This window comes from Gymnodraco acuticeps, unplaced genomic scaffold (assembly GCF_902827175.1).
Source record: "Gymnodraco acuticeps unplaced genomic scaffold, fGymAcu1.1, whole genome shotgun sequence".
Lineage (NCBI taxonomy): Eukaryota > Metazoa > Chordata > Actinopteri > Perciformes > Bathydraconidae > Gymnodraco > Gymnodraco acuticeps.
In genome coordinates this window covers 441,970-462,431 of record NW_022990999.1, presented here as the reverse complement: position 1 = coordinate 462,431, position 20,462 = coordinate 441,970, and the positions used below count along the sequence as shown (strand labels likewise).

General features: G+C 41.7%; 1 protein-coding gene across 9 annotated transcripts in view; it reads left to right on the top strand.

Moving 5' to 3' along the window:
• The first annotated feature begins 3,003 nt into the window (after nt 1-3,003).
• Nucleotides 3,004-20,462, top strand: part of LOC117559260 (rho guanine nucleotide exchange factor 10-like protein) — a 75,983-nt gene continuing 58,524 nt past the window's right edge. For 5 of the 9 annotated variants that reach the window (XM_034235943.1, XM_034235941.1, XM_034235942.1 and 2 more), the window contains exons 1-7: nt 3,004-3,159; nt 3,250-3,280; nt 4,924-4,997; nt 6,404-6,587; nt 6,723-6,850; nt 15,846-15,954; nt 17,247-17,350. In XM_034235943.1, coding sequence (XP_034091834.1) covers nt 6,434-6,587; nt 6,723-6,850; nt 15,846-15,954; nt 17,247-17,350 — 495 coding nt within the window. In that variant the 5' untranslated portion in view covers nt 3,004-3,159; nt 3,250-3,280; nt 4,924-4,997; nt 6,404-6,433. Of the gene's footprint in view, nt 3,160-3,249; nt 3,281-4,140; nt 4,220-4,427; nt 4,474-4,923; nt 4,998-6,403; nt 6,588-6,722; nt 6,851-11,364; nt 11,976-12,685; nt 12,731-15,845; nt 15,955-17,246; nt 17,351-20,462 lie in introns of those variants that run through there. The other 4 variants (XM_034235938.1, XM_034235939.1, XM_034235945.1 and 1 more) reach the window with 4 other exon arrangements.

Here is a 20,462-nt window from a genome sequence, read left to right as displayed (position 1 = left end):
CTGTCCCCGGTACAAACACACTGCCTAAGGAAGGCTATGTGTATTGTTTTTGTCATGAACCTTTTTCGGACCACTTATTTATTTATTTTGGTGACGATCCGACCTCCATGCTGCTACTCTGGTTCAAACTGCATCCACCAAACAATATGATTTATCTCCACCTCCCCAAAAGAACCAGAATCTGACACGGTGTGAGATGTCTTTTTTAGCTGTTCTGTCGTCATTTCCTGCGATCTTCTTCACAAAGTCAGTCAAAATGAATGAATGGGCGTTTCTTTTACTATTTATAGGCAAATATGGGCGTTACGTGAAGCCCGCAAAAGCTGCACGCATTTCGAGTCGGTTGTGATTTATAAAGAGAAACCGGCGTAGGACGTGCTGTACGCACTTTCCTCGCCGGTACGCAATGTTTTGTGAATCGGAAAATGTCGGAACATTTCTGTACCTATTTTTTTGCTTTGTACTACGTAAGCAACCTTCCCACGTGAATCCTACGCACAGCGTTAGAAATGAGGCCCCTGAACAGGACATCGCACGCTCACTGCTTGATAACGCGCGAAGGTCCGTTTACGCCGGTTGTTAAACAACATCGTTATGGGGAAATGCAAGTTTGCGTCCAAATGGTTGGAAGATAAGGAGGAAGGACAATCAATACTGTACTGTATGTAGTCAATGTGAGGTAAAGTGTGTCGCCAATGTAACTAGTTAAAACTCAAAGTGGCGATGAGGTATTAAAATGTATGGAAAGGGTCTTAAAAAGGTCTTAAAAGGTCTTACATCTGACTTCAGGATTCCTGCATATACCCTGATCTATAGCACAGGCACATAGCATAAACACTCTGAAATGCTCTCTTTGAACTATTTAATGGAGATACTGTTTTTCAACTACATTTAAAAAGAATAACAATTACAGAATCCATTTGGTTGTATATTGGAATGTCACACTGTTCCCGAGCTGTGTAGGGAGCTGCAGCTCTTTTGACCCTGGCAGCTTTCTGCGGAGCTTTTGTTTTTGAGGCTGAGTGATGAAGCCCAAAGTGAAAAGTGGACAGAATGTACACATAAGAGGTTTCTCAATACTCAAATTTCCCCTCCTCGACTCCTATCCTCGACTCCCCTCCTCGAGACTTGGTGCCGCCCACAGGAGATGCGAGCGGAGGACTGAGGAGGGGAACCGAAGAGAGAGGAGTGGAAGCAGCAGGCGGTTAGAGAAATGAGAACTCCTCTCCTCTGAGCGGTCATTTTAAAGAGACGTCCATTAATGATGACAGGAGGCACAGTAGCCCTCTGTCTGATGGACAGATGTGTTCATGACGACTTATATATTTACTTTTAATTCATTCACAGTGCGGTATAATGAGACAATAACAGGCTACAGATGCGGACATATACACACATATATTTATATAAATATATACAATTTCAGAATCAAACAAGTATGAGAGCACTCTCATAATAACGTAACACAATCAGAGACTGGATATATCCCCCCCCCACCCCTCTCTCTGGTCGCTGAAATGGAGAATTGAAATTACGGGCCAAAAGTTGTACAAGTATTAAAAGTAAGCATAGGACACCAAACCAACTGAGACCTGTCTGTCCACCGCATCTACGCACTGTACAACACACACCTACAGTACACACTGTACCACACACACACCTACACACTGTACCACACACACACCTACACACTGTACCACACACACCTCTGCTCCTAAAGCATAATCAGGCTACAGCCGTTGTGTATTTTATTATGTGAAGCACTAAATGGTCTTAGAAAAATATCGACTCTTTGTTTGTAGATATCTACTAAACTACAGCATACAAATACAGAGAGTAATGTAGGCCTGTTATACTGAGTGATATATATTTTACACACTGCTCTGCTTTCTGCACGGACCTCACAGCTGTTCTCGCGTTGGATGAAAGCAGTTACTAATATAATATCCAAGGGATGCATGCAGAGCTGTCATTGGCTGAGATAAGTCCGGCCGTGCGTCACGCCTCCACCGTTCCCGGAAATGGAGCCGTGGAGGACCCATCAGTGTCTCCTCGGTTAGAGCTCCTCCAGAGAGCCTCCTCGATGCTCGGTCCTCGAAGTGCATTTAGAGAAATGAGATGTCCTTCAACATGGCGCGCTGAAATTCATTTCCGAGTCACTACCGGAGGACCGAGGAGTCGAGGAGGGGAAATTTGAGTATTGAGAAACCTCTATAGTGAACCTGAAGCAGTTGGGGTCCCAAGGGGCTTATTGCCCAGAGGCTTGTTGTTGCCTGGATGTGTTTGTCTAAGTGGTGGTGCAAAGGAGGAGTGACTGGTGAAGGGTTAGGACTTAAAAGCCATATGTCCAGAGTGTAATCCTGCGATTACTCCTATGTTTACGTGGCTCTGTATCAGCAGACCCCTGGCAGCATACTGTCCAACATGTTGCATCATGTTCAGAGACTCAGGGGACAGACTTCACAGGGGACCCAGGGGAATGCTTAAGGATCTAAAGGATTCCTAAACAATCAGTCCTACTGTGTTTGGGCTTCCATCTTTTAGTACGGGGACACCTGCACTCCACTGCTCCTCACAAAACATTAGCCAGGTTATATAAACCAACTGAACATCAAACAAGTCCCGCTCGGTCCGAAGTTACAAAATACACAAAGCCGCTGTATGGCTCAGTTGGTAGAGCTGGCAGCCCATGTACCGCAGGACCCGGGTCCGAATCTGGCCTGGGACCATCATGCTGCGTGTCATCGCCTCTTTCCCCTCCTTTAATAGCTGTCACTTGAAAAATCTTTTAAAAATAATAAATACATGAGGCCATTGTAGGTAAAAATGTTTAGAAATTCACAGAGGTTGATATTTAGAGATATACTCCAAGATTCGAGAAAAACCGGACAGGTTTATATAAAACAATTCGGAAAAACAAGCCAAAGGGCTGCCTCTGCTCTTGGCTTTAGGAGTGGACCCTTTCTGGACACACAAGCACTACATCACATTCTTCCTCCTCAGAGTCTGCAGCTGATGTGGCGCCAGGCAAAGAGGAAGATGATGATGAAGAGGAGCAGGGGGAGGAGTTTGAGTTTGATGACAGCGATGACAGGGGCCCTCCTGAGAGGCAGAGGGACTGGCCCTCAGGCCACAGCGCCTCACTGCTACACTGCTCAGGTACACAATAGATGTGGATATACTAGAATACAAGTCTTATGCTTGTAGATGCCATCATCATGTTCTTCTCTGTATGCATTTTCCCTGTAGGAGACATGGCGGTCAGGAAGTCACCAGAGGGGTGAGTTGCTGTACACCAGGCAACATCACAACAACCAATAATGAAACTGAATTTAAAATCACTGTAGTGTTTAATATAACAGGCCTAGAAAAACCATTTTGGCACATTCATTTAATGTCTAGTTTATATTTTTTAAAACTGTGTACTTTAAACTGTAAACCAAAATGAAAAAAGAAGGCTCGACCAATACCTTTGGTTTGTTTATTAATTCTGTAAAGATATTTAAGTTGGCAAACATTTACCAAACCTGTTGTAATAGCTATTTTAATGATGGTCATATTTTGGTTGAGGTTTCACCATTGTGTGTTCTGTGTGTGCCATGGAGTGTCACTCATCGATTCCCTATGGCACAGGTATTTAAGGTGTGTTTTGTCACAGGATTGGGTGTGTCTGACCCCGGAAGGGCAACAGGTTTTTGACCGCATTACCGCGAGTGTGAATACTGCAAAGGATGTTTGTTAAGGAAATAAATAGATTGCATTACCCCGCACCTGAATACAAGCCTACCTATTCATCATTGAACACAACAACACAAACGGTATCTATAAATACAGTAAACGAGTCAGTCAAGTCATCCCTGGGAGTTAAACCAACACATAGAAGCTTTAGTATTGGGCTAAAGCTCCTACACCTATCGTTAACAGAATAACACAAACCTGTGACTAACTCTGGAGTTAGGACCTGTGTCCACATAGCGCAATTTTTCTACGTCTTTTTTGAGTGGCTGCTCGGAGCACTTTGAGTTGAAAATATTTAAACTTTTCATAAGACGCCGGTGACGGCCGTGTTGTTCAGACAGAACAAAGACTGAGAAGCATGTTTGTTGGAGCAGATCGGCCGGGGAACACCAGGTGTTAGCTGCTAGTGAGTGAGGGTCTGTTATCCTCCTCCTCGCTCAACGCTTGTCAGACTGAGCAGTGAAGCTCATTCAGACAAAAGGTGAGAGCAAGATCCTTCTGTTAAAATGACACTTTTGTCTGTGCTCATAGTGAAAAAACAATGTCCTACAAACATGATGAAATTCATGCTAACCTGTCTTACAAAAGTTGTTGTTTAGATATCTTCATGGAAACAGTGACAAAGCGCTATGACCTTTTTCTGCTGAAAGGAATGGAGCAGCTTTCTGGCAGAAAAAGGCGCTATGTGGACAGAGGCCCATAAAGTGATCCACATTATTGACTTCATCTCACCCGGTACTTTTTTGTCATTTGGTAGGACTTATTACTACCATAAATGCCATGTTGTATGTGACAGAGGTTCATGGTTTCAGTCTGGGATTGATCTACCTGCCACTGGGCGATTCTCCCATTATTAACCCAAAGTTTAGCTGAGCATGAAAATCTGGATCCTTTGTTGTAGCTTTACAAACAACTACAAGATAGAAAAGAAAAATCAACTCACCACAAGATTCACTTATCAGAAGGGTTACTGTCTTGCTCAAATACATCGCCAGCTTTTTTCAAGTCTTAAAGTTCAATCTTTGGTCACGTTACCTCAATTTGACTTTTTTGGGCAAACAGGTTTTGGAATTATTTGTTAGGAAGTTTTGGAGTGCAATAAATCTCAAGAATACAAGAGAAATAACCGCAAAGATAAATGTGAAGAGCTCTTTAATGACGTTCAGACTAAAATGCTTGTTGCAGATGTTCCACCTCCTCGGATGTGGCAGCGACAGAAGAGCCGGAGAATTTCTGGAAAGCAAACAGTGTTTATGAAGGTGAGAATCAGAGGAACATCAGTATCTGAAGTCTAGTTCTCCAGATCTGTGTCTATGTGCCACCAAAGTGAGGATGTTTTGTGTTTGATTGCATCCAAACAGCACACGCATCACATCAAGCTACGGAGTGGCTCAGTGTGGTTTCAGAGCTCACAGTGCGATTAAACAAAGGTACAGAACCTTCCTCTAGTGTTAGCTTGCTTTGGTAGTAGCTAGCTCCTAGCAAAGGTAAGATATACAAATAGCATTAGCATTAGCTAGTTATCCCCTGCATCAGACCCCTGTAGTGTGTGCTTAAAGTGGCTCATTTGAACAGTAGTGAATATGGTAGTGAGGTTTTTGTTTGAGCAGATATTAGTATTGTGTTGACAGGTGTGTGTGTGTGTGTGTGTGTGTGTGTGTGTGTGTGTGTGTGTGTGTGTGTGTGTGTGTGTGTGTGTGTGTGTGTGTGTGTGTGTGTGTGTGTGTGTGTGTGTGTGTGTACGCTGAAAGGTTGACTTTACTTAAATGTATTATGTCAACACATTTCGCATTACTGTAATGAAAAATGAAGTTGAACCTAATATGTTTTATTTCAACTTTATATTATTGATTTCATTCAACCTAATACAGTTATGTGAAATCCGTTCATATAATACCTTTAATTAAAGTCAACATTTCAGTTTTTTCAGTGCTTAAATGATTTGTCAGATCATCAGCACATCAACTACAATGGCATTGCTTGCTGCCGATCAATCATTCAAATGGCACATGTTGAAACAAGCTACCCTTGATATGCTGTATGGCCTCTTTTGTTTAAGAGTTTAGAGTTTTTGTTTACTATTTTTCTTTGAATAAATGGACGGCAATGGATCACTAATGTGGATTTGCGTAGATTTTCTATTTGCTAATACAACATATCATTAAAAAGAAATGGGGATTTTAAAGAAATGTCAGCATACGACAGCCACTGTCCCGAGACCCTCGCAGCGAACAGGGCAGAACTGCAGCAGAGACCACAGGGACACAGAGGAGGGAGGCATCTGCCAGGGCGGGCAAAAGAATAAACTACATAGTAAAATTACAACAGAGACAATCCATATAACAATATGATTATTTGAACATACATGGAAAAGATGGATACTGAAAATGGATGTGAACATTTCTCTTATTTGTATTCTATAGGGGAATGTTCTAATAATATTGAAGAAAGTGCAGGTTTTACTGCGTTCTACTACAACTGGTACATCTGAAGTCATTTATGGGGTTACAACTTCCTTTTTTTTGTCACCCAATGATTTTTTTTTTTAAATGTCTGCATGAGAATTATAATAATTATTATTATTCTGCCAATGAAGTTATTGATAAGTCGACTAATGTTAGTAGCTCTGCTCCTTTAACACTGGCTCAATGGTTTTATGTTGTAGGAAAGTCTTCTATAATGACAGGAGGGGGTAATGAGGACGCTGCTGAGGAACAGGTGTTGTCTTCAGCCAATCTTCTCACTGAGCACCACACTGCAGGGGGGCCGCCCCCCCCACAGTGTGCTCAGACACCCACAGGCCATCTATGATGATGTGCCTGCTGAACATATACAGCACCCAGTGGGAGGTGAGTGTTGTTTTCACATCATTGACCACCACGCTTTATTCTACACTGTGGGCTGCACAGATTTATTTGACAGACTCAAACAGAATAGGCTACATGAGCAGCACATGTTTTTCATCTGTGGTTTTCTATGTGTAGATGTTGATGACATCTACGAGGACATCCAGAGAACGGATCAGTGCGGCTCCAGTGGCTGGAGCTCCAGTGAATTTGAGAGTTATGATGAGCTTTCAGACAGTGAGGCTGCTCCGGCACACAGCAGCAAGGTGCCTCCCTCATACACTTTATTTTACTGTCAATAAGATTAGCAAGTCCTCGTTATAGTTCTCTGGTCTCTGGTATGACATTCCTAGTCCACAGAAAGAATGCTTCTTTTCACTCATATTTCCATTTAGTACAGTTGCACTTGTGTAATTGTTCCCTGAAAGTTACCATTTACATCATATGTTAGTTGTGTATTATATAATTCATACAATGTATTATAGAGAACACTAAAACATGATGGCAAAATAACAGTTCAAAACGTATTTACGTGCAATACTTTTCTTGGACACTTGGGGTCAGCAGAACATGCTGACAACACATCAATGACATATCATCCCATTCTGTGTTAATAGTATGGCGGATTATGACCCGATTTGAGAAGGATGGGGACACGCCAGATAAAAGCACCAGATTGTTTCCATGTGTTCTACATCTCCATAGCTTTACATTTTTGGGGGGGAGCCACTTCATCAAGATGGCGGATGGTGGCCATCTTGGATTTCCAAGATGAGCCGCCATGCAAAAGCTATAAGTGCCAATATCTCGGCTTCCAAGCCACTTATGGCGCGTTTCCACTGCAGGCCTCGCTCGGCCTCACTCGGTTTGGTTAGGCCTTATTAGGCCTGGCTCACTTTAATGCTGCGCTTCCATTACAGTTTAGGAACTGGGGTAGTTACTATAGTAAGCAGTGTAGGCGGAGCCGTGACGTCATCTTCAATGAGAGCCCCAGAAAAACAACACCGCCGTTAGCTCTTAGCACTCAGCGCTCACAGCTCTTCATATCTGTTCAGAAACTAGACAAAAGTTAAACAAGTACAAACCACAGACTGCCTGTGTCATGGCGAATACAGTCGCTGGTTTATTTATGTCTGTATAGGCCGTTGTTGTGAGTGTGGACGGTTGGAGCATATATAACGTTAGCTTAGCCAAGCTCCATTTAGAAAACACGTCTGTCTGCAGACTTGTCAAAGCATTAATTCATGGTTTTTACTAACCGGTATCAGTATGTTGTTACTTCGGCATCATTTTGAAACGTGTATTACAATTAAATCACGGTCAAATATGTTCATCTTGTTGTAGTTGTAGCCCCCTTGCCAGCGATTCTCTCTCTAGTTTAGCATACTCAGCCCGACTCAGCCTGGTTGTTCCTGGCCCTAGAACCACGATTTAGTCGGGCCAGAAAAAAGGTGAAAAATTAGCCCCGGGCCAAAACTAGGCCAAGTGGAAACGCAACCAAAAACGGGCCCCGCACGGCTCGGCACGCTTAAAGCGAGCTACCCGCTGCAGTGGAAATGCGACATTAGAAGGTCAATCTTGGTGTCAAAGTATACATCTTCTAGGTCAAGCAATGCATTAAAGCTATTGAGAATATCACTAGATGATTATTTGTACCGAGATCAAATAAATATGGTAATACTGGCAATGTATTCACATAATGTTTTACTTGGTTCCTAAGCGGCTTGACTACAGGTCATATGTACATTAATATAAGTCATATACATGTACATTGATAAATGGACAATATGCACGAATTTAACTTTATTTGCTTCCTTTTTTAACATAAAGCATTTTTACATCCAGGCTATAATTACATTATTTGTCACATTTACAACTTCAAAGCTCTGTGCATTTCCAGTGTGCCTTCTTGCATGAGCACCTTGCACCACAGACACTTGCACTTTTACAACCACACTTGACCAGTTCAGTGCCGATGAGGATAACGACAACATCCGTATCCACAGTGCGTACCAAGTAGAAGAGCCATGCTCCAGGGCATCAAGCAGATGAATCATAATCCTGGTGTCAGCCTCTTCATGGTTACATGGCAGCATGAAGTGGCTGGTGTCTGTGCCAACTTGTTACGCTCTCCGAACGCTTACAGGAGTGAACCCACAATACTGAACACTTACGAGAGGAGACTGAAGTTATGTAGCAAAAGGGTTTAGTATCCAAAAACAGGCAGGGACAGAACTGAAGAGGGAATAGTGAATCCAAAAAAGGCCAGGGCCAGGGAATGTTTCCAGAGCTGGAGCGGAGGTCAGAAGCCAGGGATCTTGGGTGACGAGAGAGAGAGAGCAGACTGGACCAGGAGAGCGGTGAAGCATGGAGGAACACAGCTGGAGGGAAGGTAGCTGGACGCGGCAGGCAGAGGAGCAGGTAGATGGACTGGACAGAGAGAGTACAAGGTAAGGAAAACAAGAACACTAGAGATAAAGGTTTAGCAATAAGCTAAGAGACCAAGACGTATTACCACTGTGGTTAGACGACGAACTGGTGAATACTGGATGAGGGAAGCGGGTATATATGCAGGTGTAGGTGAGTAGTAGTAATCAGGGTGACGAGCAGCAGCTGAGGAGGTGAGTTGGCGGGAATCCAGAAGTGGGTCAGCCACGCCCAGCCAGGAAGACAGACACACAGACAGACAAAAACAAACACAGAAGGGAAAAATAAGGAGGCAGAACTGTGGATCCTCACACAACTACCCTGGCCGGCCAGGCAGTGGATGAAATTGTACTGGAGAGGAAGGTGAAGAGTTCCTGCTTTTCCTGGGATCACGCAAGAAATCTGGCCAGTTCCTTGGCAGCTTGTTCTGACCAGCAACATTTCATGCTTAAAGAAGGTGCTCATATCCCCCTCTCTGTGTTGCATGGCTATACATAATTGGGAAAAGAGTGTCACATCATCCCTCAACATTGAGATCTGCCCTGCCTGCTTGGTCTTTGTCCTGGGTGTTGGCCATCTAAAGAGAGGCAGTGAATTCTTTTTGATGGGCTCATGAATGGAGTGTGCGGTCCCTGATCACTCTCTTATGGTACTTGTTGTACTGATCTCTGCCCACTGATTCCACTGTGTTAACAAGAGACTCATCAATGATATTCCGTGTGTCGGGGTATCATCTAGGAACGGATTGCTCATCCCACTGATGGTGTGCACCTTTGAATGTCTTCTGTGTAGACATTCCTTCTTCGGTGGTGTTGTTTATTGCCTTTTTCTAAAATATACTCCTGCTCAAACTCTTTTAGGGGTCGTGCTTGTTCAGGCCCTGCGATCATCCACTTTTTGAAGGCTGAGGGATTCTCGGTGAGCAGCCCCAGAACCCTTCACCAGATCATTATTCTGCTCATGAGCCTGGTCTATCGGTATGCTTGAGAATCTGTTTCTGGGTTTGGGAACAACCCAATGACCGTGTTCTTCAAATTCCTTGTGAATGGACGTGGGAAAGCTTTTCATGTCCCGGATGTGGACAGGAATCCATTGTGCATAGTTCTGGTGATCAAGGGTGAATAACCATGGGACGAGGGCCTTCAGTGACTCCACATAGAGGGGGAAATCTTGTTCTCTGTGGGCCTGCACAAATATCAGACCCAGATTTTCCATGTTGAGGATGGTCAGAATCAGAACCAGAATACCTTTATTAGTCCCACAGAGGGGACATTTACGTAGATAGAGCAGAAAAAAAGCCATTCCAATGCCAGGCAAGATTAATAGTACCCGCCCACTAATCAGCTATGTGAGTTGTGTCAGTGGCAGTGGGTAGAGATGAAAAGGGAGTCGGAATTTAGAAAATATATTTGTTCAATCTCAGTAATTTATTCATTGAAATTGGGTCCTAATGAAGGGGTCTACAATAAGTCAAATTGAATTGATATCAGTGTTTCCGCCAGACCTGGGCTGAGAGGGCGTCCACCCCGAGAGCGGGGGGGGGGGGTGTTTTGAATTTTGACTTGAGCCGTCCCTTATAGATACTGTCTTTTACATTAGTGGGACGGATCATTTGACTCGGCTCTCTTAAAGCGCCGGCTGTTTCGGCTCCCAAACGGCTCTTCATGTTACCACAGTTTACCACGGAGCCTCAGTTTCGCCGCTGCGAGGCTCCGGCGCTCGCAGCTCACGCGCGTGCTCCACTAAAACCCCCCCGCTCATCGCGTCCAAATCGCGCACGTTCCGTGTTGTCCTGTAGCAGGCACCTTCGATGTCGGGGAAACTATCTTCAATACTCCGAAAAGAATCCCACCAGACTCCTTTGCCCCTCCAACAGAGGGATGTCCTTGTCCTTTTTCCCTTTCGTAATTTCAAGCGATAAAAACGCTCGATCTTCTCTCGAATTATTAATATTTTTGGACGCCCTCGGCTCGCGTTCAGGGCGTCCCGAGCTGAATAAGGGCGTCAAATGACGGCAAGACGCCCCCCTGGCGGAAACGCTGATTGATATATTGCCCGAATGGACCAAATAATTAAATATTGGCAAACAATAGTCACATTATGATATTCTCAATAGCTTTAATGCATTCTCTGACCCAGAAAATGTATATTTTGACACCAAGATTGACCTTCTAAGTGGCTTGGAAGCCGAGATATTGGCACTTATAGCTTTTGCATGGCGGGTCAGCTTGGAAATCCAACATGGCTGCCATCCGCCATCTTGATGAAGTGGCTCCCCCCCCAAATTTAAAGCTATGGTGATGTAGAACACATGGAAGAAATATGGTGCTTTTATCTGGCGTGTCCCCCCATAATTTTGCTAAACTGCCGCACTATAACATGACTGTGGTTAGTTACGGGGTGTGTGTGTTTGTGTCCACCTAACTAGTGTGAGAGCATTAGTCTCTCACCGTTAGCTCTAGTTTTGGTCTCCATATGTGTCTGTTTTGTTGTTTAATGTTCCACAATGTCTATGTACTCCTATGTTTCCCCCCTGACAACATGGTCCCAAACATTTTATAAGCAATAACACAGACGATCAAGACGTTAAAGATCAGTTGGGCACAGTTTAGCCCAGTCTTCTTTCAAATCAATGAACAGTGTAAACGAAACCTGAAAAGGGGAAGCAAATTATTTGTGTCAGTCCCTGGCCTCGCTCTGTCAGCACATGTGTGTTCTGCTTCTGTTAGTATGTGTGACTGCTCGGGTGGACTTTCCCCTCTCAGCTCATGTGTTGCTGTTTGAGAAGGACACAGTGCAACTCCAGAAAGCAGCAGAGTGTGTAGATGTTATCACATTCACAATAAGAAGTTGATCATCTGGCTTTAAACTCAGAGGATGTCTCTCTGTCTTGGATAAGACATCAGACTTTTGAAGGAGAAAACATGTTCTAAATGCAAGAGATTCATTGATACACAGTGTGAGGTATGTGTCCTGTTTTCTACGGCTTTAATCAAATATTACCAAGCATTGGACTGTCACCTGCCTGACAGTTGACAATATAGTGAGTGATGATCAGTTTCTTAATCTTGTTGACTTTTTTTTTTTTTTGACCGGATTTTAAATCTTACTTTCAAACGTTTATACTACATAGGAAGAGTCGTGAACTTTTGAACAGGCTATATCAGTTCCTAAAACACCTTTCAATTTTATAACTTATGTAAATTAAACAGTGTGTGGATATAATTGAATATGAGTTAGAACATCCAGTATGTTAGAGTTGCTGCTTCTTGAAACACAATAAACCTGTGTCGATGTTAGTCAGGTATGATGTCATATTTAGAGGGCTCACCTCAGATGTTAGTGTCAGCAGTAGCATTTTCTGCACATGTCAATAGCAGTTTCAACTATCTTTTTTTGGAAATTAAAATACTATATAAATATATACATAGGTACACATGTACTTGGCAAATGAATAATAATAATATATGCATAATTGCATATAAACATTGTGAACACTTATTTTCAAGTGACTTTTTTTACAATATGTTCACGCTGTGGTTTGGAACTGCTTTTGAATGTTATTAGGCATTTTGTTATGGAAACTGTTGTGCATAATCAGTACTGTTTTAAGCTGTACTATCTCAACACATTCACCGTAATACTTTTTTTTGGGATGTTATTACTTTTTGTAGATTTGTTGAGTACGTGTTTCCCCATATTTCGGAGCAGTAGTAAAGGTAAGGGAGAAATAGACTGTTATAAAGAGTATCTTTCTTCAAGAATGTTCTTAGTATGATACAAAATACCTATTGTTTTTGACAGTTTAGTCTGTACATAATTTATATGGTGCTTCCAATTGAGTTTTTCGTCAACAAGCAGTCCTAAAAATGTACATGCACCAACTTTTTCTATCTCTGTATTGAAAATCCATATAATGCAGTCATTTCTACTCTCAGACTTTGTATTGAATAACATGTCATTTGTTTTGGCCACATTAAGGGATAATTTATTAACTGGAAACCAGTTACATAGTATTTTTAATTCTGCATTCACAATTTTAACAAGATCGCCAAGATTATGATGGGAGCAGAGAATTCAAAGTTCAGGTTCAGCCTCAATATACACTGAACAAAAATATAAACGCAACACTTTTGCTCCCATTTTTCATGAGATTAACTCAAAGATCTAAAACATTTTCTACATACACAAAATAACCATTTCTCTCAAATATTGTTCACAAATCTGAAAAAATCTGTGATAGTGAGCACTTCTCCTTTGCCGAGATAATCCATCCCACCTCACAGGTGTGGCATATCAAGATGCTGATTAGACAGCATGATTATTGCACAGGTGTGCCTTAGGCTGGCCACAATAAAAGGCCACTCTAAAATGTTCAGTTTTATCACACAGCACAATGCCACAGATGTCGCAAGTTTTGAGGGAGCGTGCAATTGGCATGCTGACAGCAGGAATGTCCACCAGAGCTGTTGCCCGTGAATTGAATGTTCATTTCTCTACCATAAGCCGTCTCCAAAGGCGTTTCAGAGAATTTGGCAGTACAACCAACCGGCCTCACAACCGCAGACCACGTGTAACCACACCAGCCCAGGACCTCCACATCCAGCATGTTCACCTCCAAGATCGTCTGAGACCAGCCACTCGAATTTCTGCACAAACTTTCAGAAACCGTCTCATAGGGGTCTCGACCTGACTCCGGTTCGGCGTCGTAACCGACTTGAGTGGGTAAATGCTCACATTCGATGGCGTGTGGCACGTTGGAGAGGTGTTCTCTTCACGGATGAATCCCGGTTTTCACTGTTCAGGGCAGATGGCAGACAGCGTGTGTGGCGTCGTGTGGGTGAGCGGTTTTCTGATGTCAATGTTGTGAATCGAGTGGCCCATGGTGGTGGTGGGGTTATGGTATGGGCAGGCGTATGTTATGGACGACGAACACAGGTGCATTTTATTGATGGCATTGTGAATGCACAGAGATACTGTGACGAGATCCTGAGGCCCATTGTTGTGCCATTCATCCACGACCATCACCTCATGTTGCAGCATGATAATGCACGGCCCCATGTAGCAAGGATCTGTACACAATTCCTGGAGGCTGAAAACATCCCAGTTCTTGCATGGCCAGCATACTCACCGGACATGTCACCCATTGAGCATGTTTGGGATGCTCTGGATCGGCGTATACGACAGCGTGTTCCGGTTCCTGCCAATATCCAGCAACTTCGCACAGCCATTGAAGAGGAGTGGACCAACATTCCACCGGCCACAATCAACAACCTGATCAACTCTATGCGAAGGAGATTTGTTGCACTGCGTGAGGCAAATGGTGGTCATACTGACCCCGCCAGACCCCCCCAATAAAGCAAAACTGCACGTTTCAGAGTGGCCTTTTATTGTGGCCACCCTAAGGCACACCTGTGCAATATTCATGCTGTCTAATCAGCATCTTGATATGCCACACCTGTGAGGTGGGATGGATTATCCCGGCAAAGGAGAAGTGCTCACTATCACAGATTTTTTCAGATTTGTGAACAATATTTGAGATAAATGATTATTTTGTGTATAGAAAATGTTTTAGATCTTTGAGTTCATCTCATGAAAAATGGTAGCAAAAACAAAAGTGTTGCATTTATATTTTTGTTCAGTGTATTTGGGGAGAATTAAAATGAGCCGTCTTTATTTGTAGACAGCCAAGCCCCCTCCTGTGTTCGCAGTGGCGTTTTATATGTACAAAAGTGGTGGGGCACAAAAAACGTAGATGTCTATATATAAGCTTCTGCAGTGAGGTTCATGGCTGGTGAGGCACTGGCTCTGACTCTTCAGGTTTACAAATATTATATTTGGACCTAAATCAAAATATAATATTATTTTCAAAAGCTTTTTTTGTCTGATGCTTCGATTAATTTTAAACAGACAGTTCAACAAAAGGATACCCAAAAAATGTAATTTTATCATTTAAATATTGAATTGTTCTCTCTTAGTAAGATCCCATTTTCAATACAATTGCGGTCTTACCTTGACTTGAAGATTAAGTTAATTTGCCTATCCTTCTGGACAAAAATCTCTATTACTTTTTTGTAAAAGTTCTCCTTATCTTCTTGTAGTTTCAAAAGTCTATCATAAATCTAATCGATAGATTTATGATTAGAAAATTATAAAAGTAGGGTAGACATGTGGATATTATCCGGCTGAACAAAACGTGCATTTATCTAACAGGTTTGTTTCCCACAGATCTTATTTTGAGCTATTTTCTAAAATCCTATGGAGAAATCTCATTGCTTTTTTGTGGAGGGAAGCCATGCGCAGCTTACTTCCTGGTTTTAGGACGCGTCTCTCTCCTCCTCTTCACCTGCTCTTCACACACCACACTTTTCGCGGCACACGTACTTACAGCCAATCAGCTCTGAATTATGTGAGATGACGTATGGTGGGGATGGCAGCACTATGCCCCTATGGTCATTATTTTTTGCCACACACATTAAATAGGAAAATACTCTGAGCATGCGCAGTGTAGTTTTTACAGTCACCGTTCATTTAGACAGTGAGAGGGAGGGGCAGGATCGGGTTTTGTCCCACATGGCTCTAAACAGCTCAATAGGCACACACTGTAGACACTAATTAGAAGAACACAGACTAAAACAGCAATGTACAGACGAATCAGATGATTAAACATGATCTTAAAATATATTTTTTGCATTTTGTTGTAATCATTATTTTTATACTTTCTGCTGACACTAGGTGGGGCTGTGCCCCACCTGCCCCTAATGACCAGTCGCCACTGTTTGTTACATGTCTGTTTCAGATGTGTTCCATGTCTGTTTTTACATTGTGTTTCAGGTGCAGCAGCTGATGAAAGCAGCGAAAAATGGTACCATGGACGGGTTAGAGAAGACAAAGTTAGCCATGTTTCGTAAAGTGTCATTCCTGCAGAGAAAAGATTCCACAGGTGGGTCATTCTACAGAAAAGGTGGAAGTGCTGTCACTTACTTTTGCAGACACCAAAATACATGACGTTGACCTAATACTCACATTCATTATATATGTTGAATAAATAGAGATTGTCTTTGCAATGGTACTAAATAAAAAATAAATAAAAAATGGTTTTATACGTAAATTGCAATTTATTTAAAATGCCAAGTTCAAGGAACTGCTTTGTCACTTTGATCATACATGAAAGTGGAGCCTATAGTTTTAATTTAAAAGTTTTTTTTTCAATAAATACATCTAATTTATATTTACATAACATTACAAGCATTAAATATAACACTGAAATGGTAAAAAAAAACGCAAATTATTATTAATAATATCAAATAAATGTCAGTCACCCAAATGTACGTCATTGGTGTTATACTGCTACACAAAACGCTTTTATTTTTGAAGTAATGTACTGTCTCTGAAGTGCCTCCTGTAACAAGAGATCATTTGAGGCAGTGTAGTGGACAAAGACATAAGGAAAGTCAGATACTTCTTACTTTGTTTGTTAAAGGTGTAATTTTATCTTCAAATTTTATGCGTCTTTCAAGTCTGTCATTAATGTTACTCATTGCATAGCCCTAGGGGTGAACATTTGAATGGGAAAATGTATTTTATTGAAGAGTTAAACGATTTTGATATTGACTGAAGCCATATTTGGTCTGACACATTGCAGCCATTTTGTTAAAATGGTAGTGTTTTCTCCAAATTGTCACTGGTGTTACCGTCACTGGTGTTACTCTTCTTCCTGGTAACACGTAACACCAGTGACGTTCCTATACAAATAAGCTTTGTCTAAAGTATACCAATAATTTAAAAAAGTAAAAATACTTTAAGCTCTACTTGTTGTGGATTCATCAAGTTAAGAGTTAGTTATTGCTATTTAACAGGTTTTAGATGTTTTTAGAAGGAATATATTTCAGCAGATTTGTATCACCCAGATTCCACCTTTTCTGTAGAATGACCCAGGTACAGAAACTGGAACTGGGAGAAACACGTTCACCTCGTTCACGTTCACCTCACATGGGGGCAGTCACTTCACTATCAGGATCCTAGTGGCCTGAGGGTAGCACCAAGAAAACCAAATGTATCCATTTGATCTGGTGCATACATAACATCTCTGGAGTTAGACTTTGTAGGTGTGGATCATAATTACATGAATGGACACGCGAAATGGCAGTTATACATGTTTGTAACACGGGAACCAGAACAGATTCATGTGTTCTTTCCTCTGAGTGCATAAAGTAATTGTGTTTGAATTTGCAGGCGAGGGAAAGGATGATGCAGGTTACGTAGATGTGTCTGTGTGTGAGTTAAAGCACCCCCCACCAGAGCTGTCCCCCACACCAGAGGGACTCAGCAGTCAGCAGGTGTGTATGTAAACCAGTGTGTACTCGCACAAATGTAGGACAAAGACTATGATTACGTGGGACAATGTGGAACGTGTTACTAAGATGCTGAGAGGTACTTTAGACTTCAATATTATATCCATTTATCCCTAAAATGTAAACATTTATATTAAACATGTGTTTAAAGTCTTGCATGCAGTGTGTTGCTCTAGAATCTAGATCATATTCACCTCCATGTGCGATTGAAACAACTCTGATAAATGTCGCAAAAAACTCTGTGTGTGAATTGCCCTCCACTGGCTTCACACAGAGTAAATACTTTCCCGGGCTTTTTGTACCTGCAGCTCCTTTTCTTGGTCGCAGTTTCAGTTATATTCCGCCTAAGTGCATCTCGGTAGCTTGTGCTGTTTAGTGTGTGTGAATACAGCTTTTTCTCTATGCAGAGGCAGAGGGGTGTAAATCAATACAGTTTGGCCCGTCATTATACATTAGTGTGTAAAATACACAGCTCTCAGTCCATCAGAACAACCAACCCAGTCTCAAAAAAACGTGTAATAACTACGTTGGTCCACAACTTGGGACGTAGTATTTCTACAAAAACGCCTCTGAAATTGTGTGATCCCTACGTTTTTTTTCACCATTCATTTCCAATGGCTGGCGTATATGTCACGTGATCTTCAAATTTCTCCCTGCAGAAAAAAAAAAACATGGCCGACTTCTCGGTGTAAAATGCCTATTTTAAGGTTAGTTTGGCCATTAAAATGCGTTTTGATGTCATTTGATGCGAGAAATATGAGTTGTTATTTCAGAATATGTGTGCAGTGGATGTACATGATCTTTAGTTTGCTAGTTATTACGAAGATTACTTCAGGAAATTGTGTCTATACAACGTTTTCATTGTTACCAAGGTGGTTGCTAGGGACGCTGCTTTCGATATTATTTCTGTTATGTTGTGTAACTGTTTAATGGTGTTATCTTTATTGCTACCTCCTTCCCCGTCAATTTATAGTGTTGGCCCAAGGCGCAAACGTATTAGTTTAACAAAATACGCATCTAAAATTGTGGCATAGATACGTTATTTTCCCCTGTGCAATTCTCCATTTACTCAACAATAACACATAATTATCCTTGTGTTTATTTATTTGTTTGATTAATAAACACAAGTTGGAGTCCGTCAGGACCAAGGGTCGGAGCAGCTCATTTGCTTTAGAGAATATTACACCCGGAAGTATTCTCTCCGCTTCGCTTGACAAACCCCGTGATAGTCCTCAAGCTCTGTGATTGGAGAGTGTGCTCCGAGGGTTACGCCAAGCGTCGAACAGCACTTGAAATGGGATGGAACCACGGCAGACTGTCCAAAACTGGATTTGAACGGGTCCACCGCGTCCCTCCCTCCCCCACCCCGTCCCCAGAACTACACATGCTGGCTATTGTGTTTCGCAACATGTTCTCTATCTATGGCACGTCTCTACTGGGAGTTGTAGTTTTAAAAGACGTTTTCGTATTTCCCATAATAAGAAGTTGCCAGTATTAAACTGTGTACATCCCTGGAGGTTTAGGGGATAGGAAACACTCACATTTAAAACATATAATTAATAAATGGGTGAAAATTGCTTGTGCCCATAATGGGCAGCATTAATATATACCCACATGACAGCTAAGGTCTGAAGAGCTTTATTTAACAGCTGGTCTTATGTCTGTGACCCCTCCTGTTGTTAATTGATAAGCCTGAAACATGCACTTGTCAAGGTTCAGAGGCACATTTTGCAAATCATAAGATAAGATATACTTTATTGATCCCAAGTTGGAAACATTTGCGTTACATCAGCATGTGTAACAGTTGTAAATATGCAGTGGTGTTTATTTGTAAATCATTTAGTATAATCACACAAATTCTGTGTTTTATATTTAATAATTCTGTGTTCTTTATTTATTGATTGTTCAATACCTGACAAGGCCGGAGATGGAAAACTTTGGTCGCAGGTTCCTCAACAGTGCATTACAAGACATCTATCAATATGTTTGTGTACCACTGTCGTATTCTGCACATTTCTTATACTATCTACATACATCTTATATAAGAATATAATACATATATATAATATCAGTTAAAATAAGTGCTTCAACATAGGTAACATTGCTGGAGGTATGCACAAATATTGATAGAGGTCTTGTAATGCACTGTTGAGGAACCTGCGACCCAAGTTGTTCATTCATTGCATAACTACACCGTTTGTGAATATGATAAGTCAATAAACCTTTGAAAATCTTGAAATCTTGAAAGGGATGTGCAAACCCTAACCCTCTTTAAGGCACGACAGGCAAAAACATCGTTTTTCAAGTACTGGTCAATTTTGAGATTTTGTGCTATTTTGATTCCATAACATGTTTTCTTTCAGGCTTTTGGAACGAAAACGTACAAAATACACATTTAAGTGTTTATTTTACTATAGTTTGTCTATTTGCGTCTGTAGATTTCTCCTAAATTCACCAAAAGTTAGCATTCTAACGTAACATAAAGTACCGCGACCGCTGTGTGCACCATGTCAACAGAGGTATCGCTGGAAAGCTGTGTCTCTCCTGCACAATCTCATCGGATCCAAATATGGTAATTTCCTTTGTATCAGCAACCAATCGTGAAAGCACAAAGGGGTCTTAAACCAATAAACGAAATCTCATTGGCTGGTGTCAATTTCTGACAACGTGATTCGTTCAGATGCGTCACGTGGTGTGCTAAAACACTTCCTGGTTAGCTTTCAGCTAGAAATTGAAATCTCAAAATGCCAAAAGAACGGCGAAAAAAACGTTCACAGAGAAGACGACAACAATTGTCACTTGCACGAAGCAAGGTTATAAAAAAAAAAAATGACCCTGAACATGAAATACCTTCACGGAGTGCGTCGTTGCGCAAGCTATCATCCAAAGAACAGGAGGGTTTAGCTAGCGCCTCACTGCAATCTTTAAAGGTCGTTTTCTCAAATTGAGTTTTTTCTCCTACTCTGAGTTCGAAATTTCAATTTTAGTAGCACGTACATACACCAAACCTTCCAGTTATATTCCTATCAATATTATGAAGGCTTTTACAGAAGGGTTTGTTCATATATAATTCATAGCCTGAATTATACAACATTGT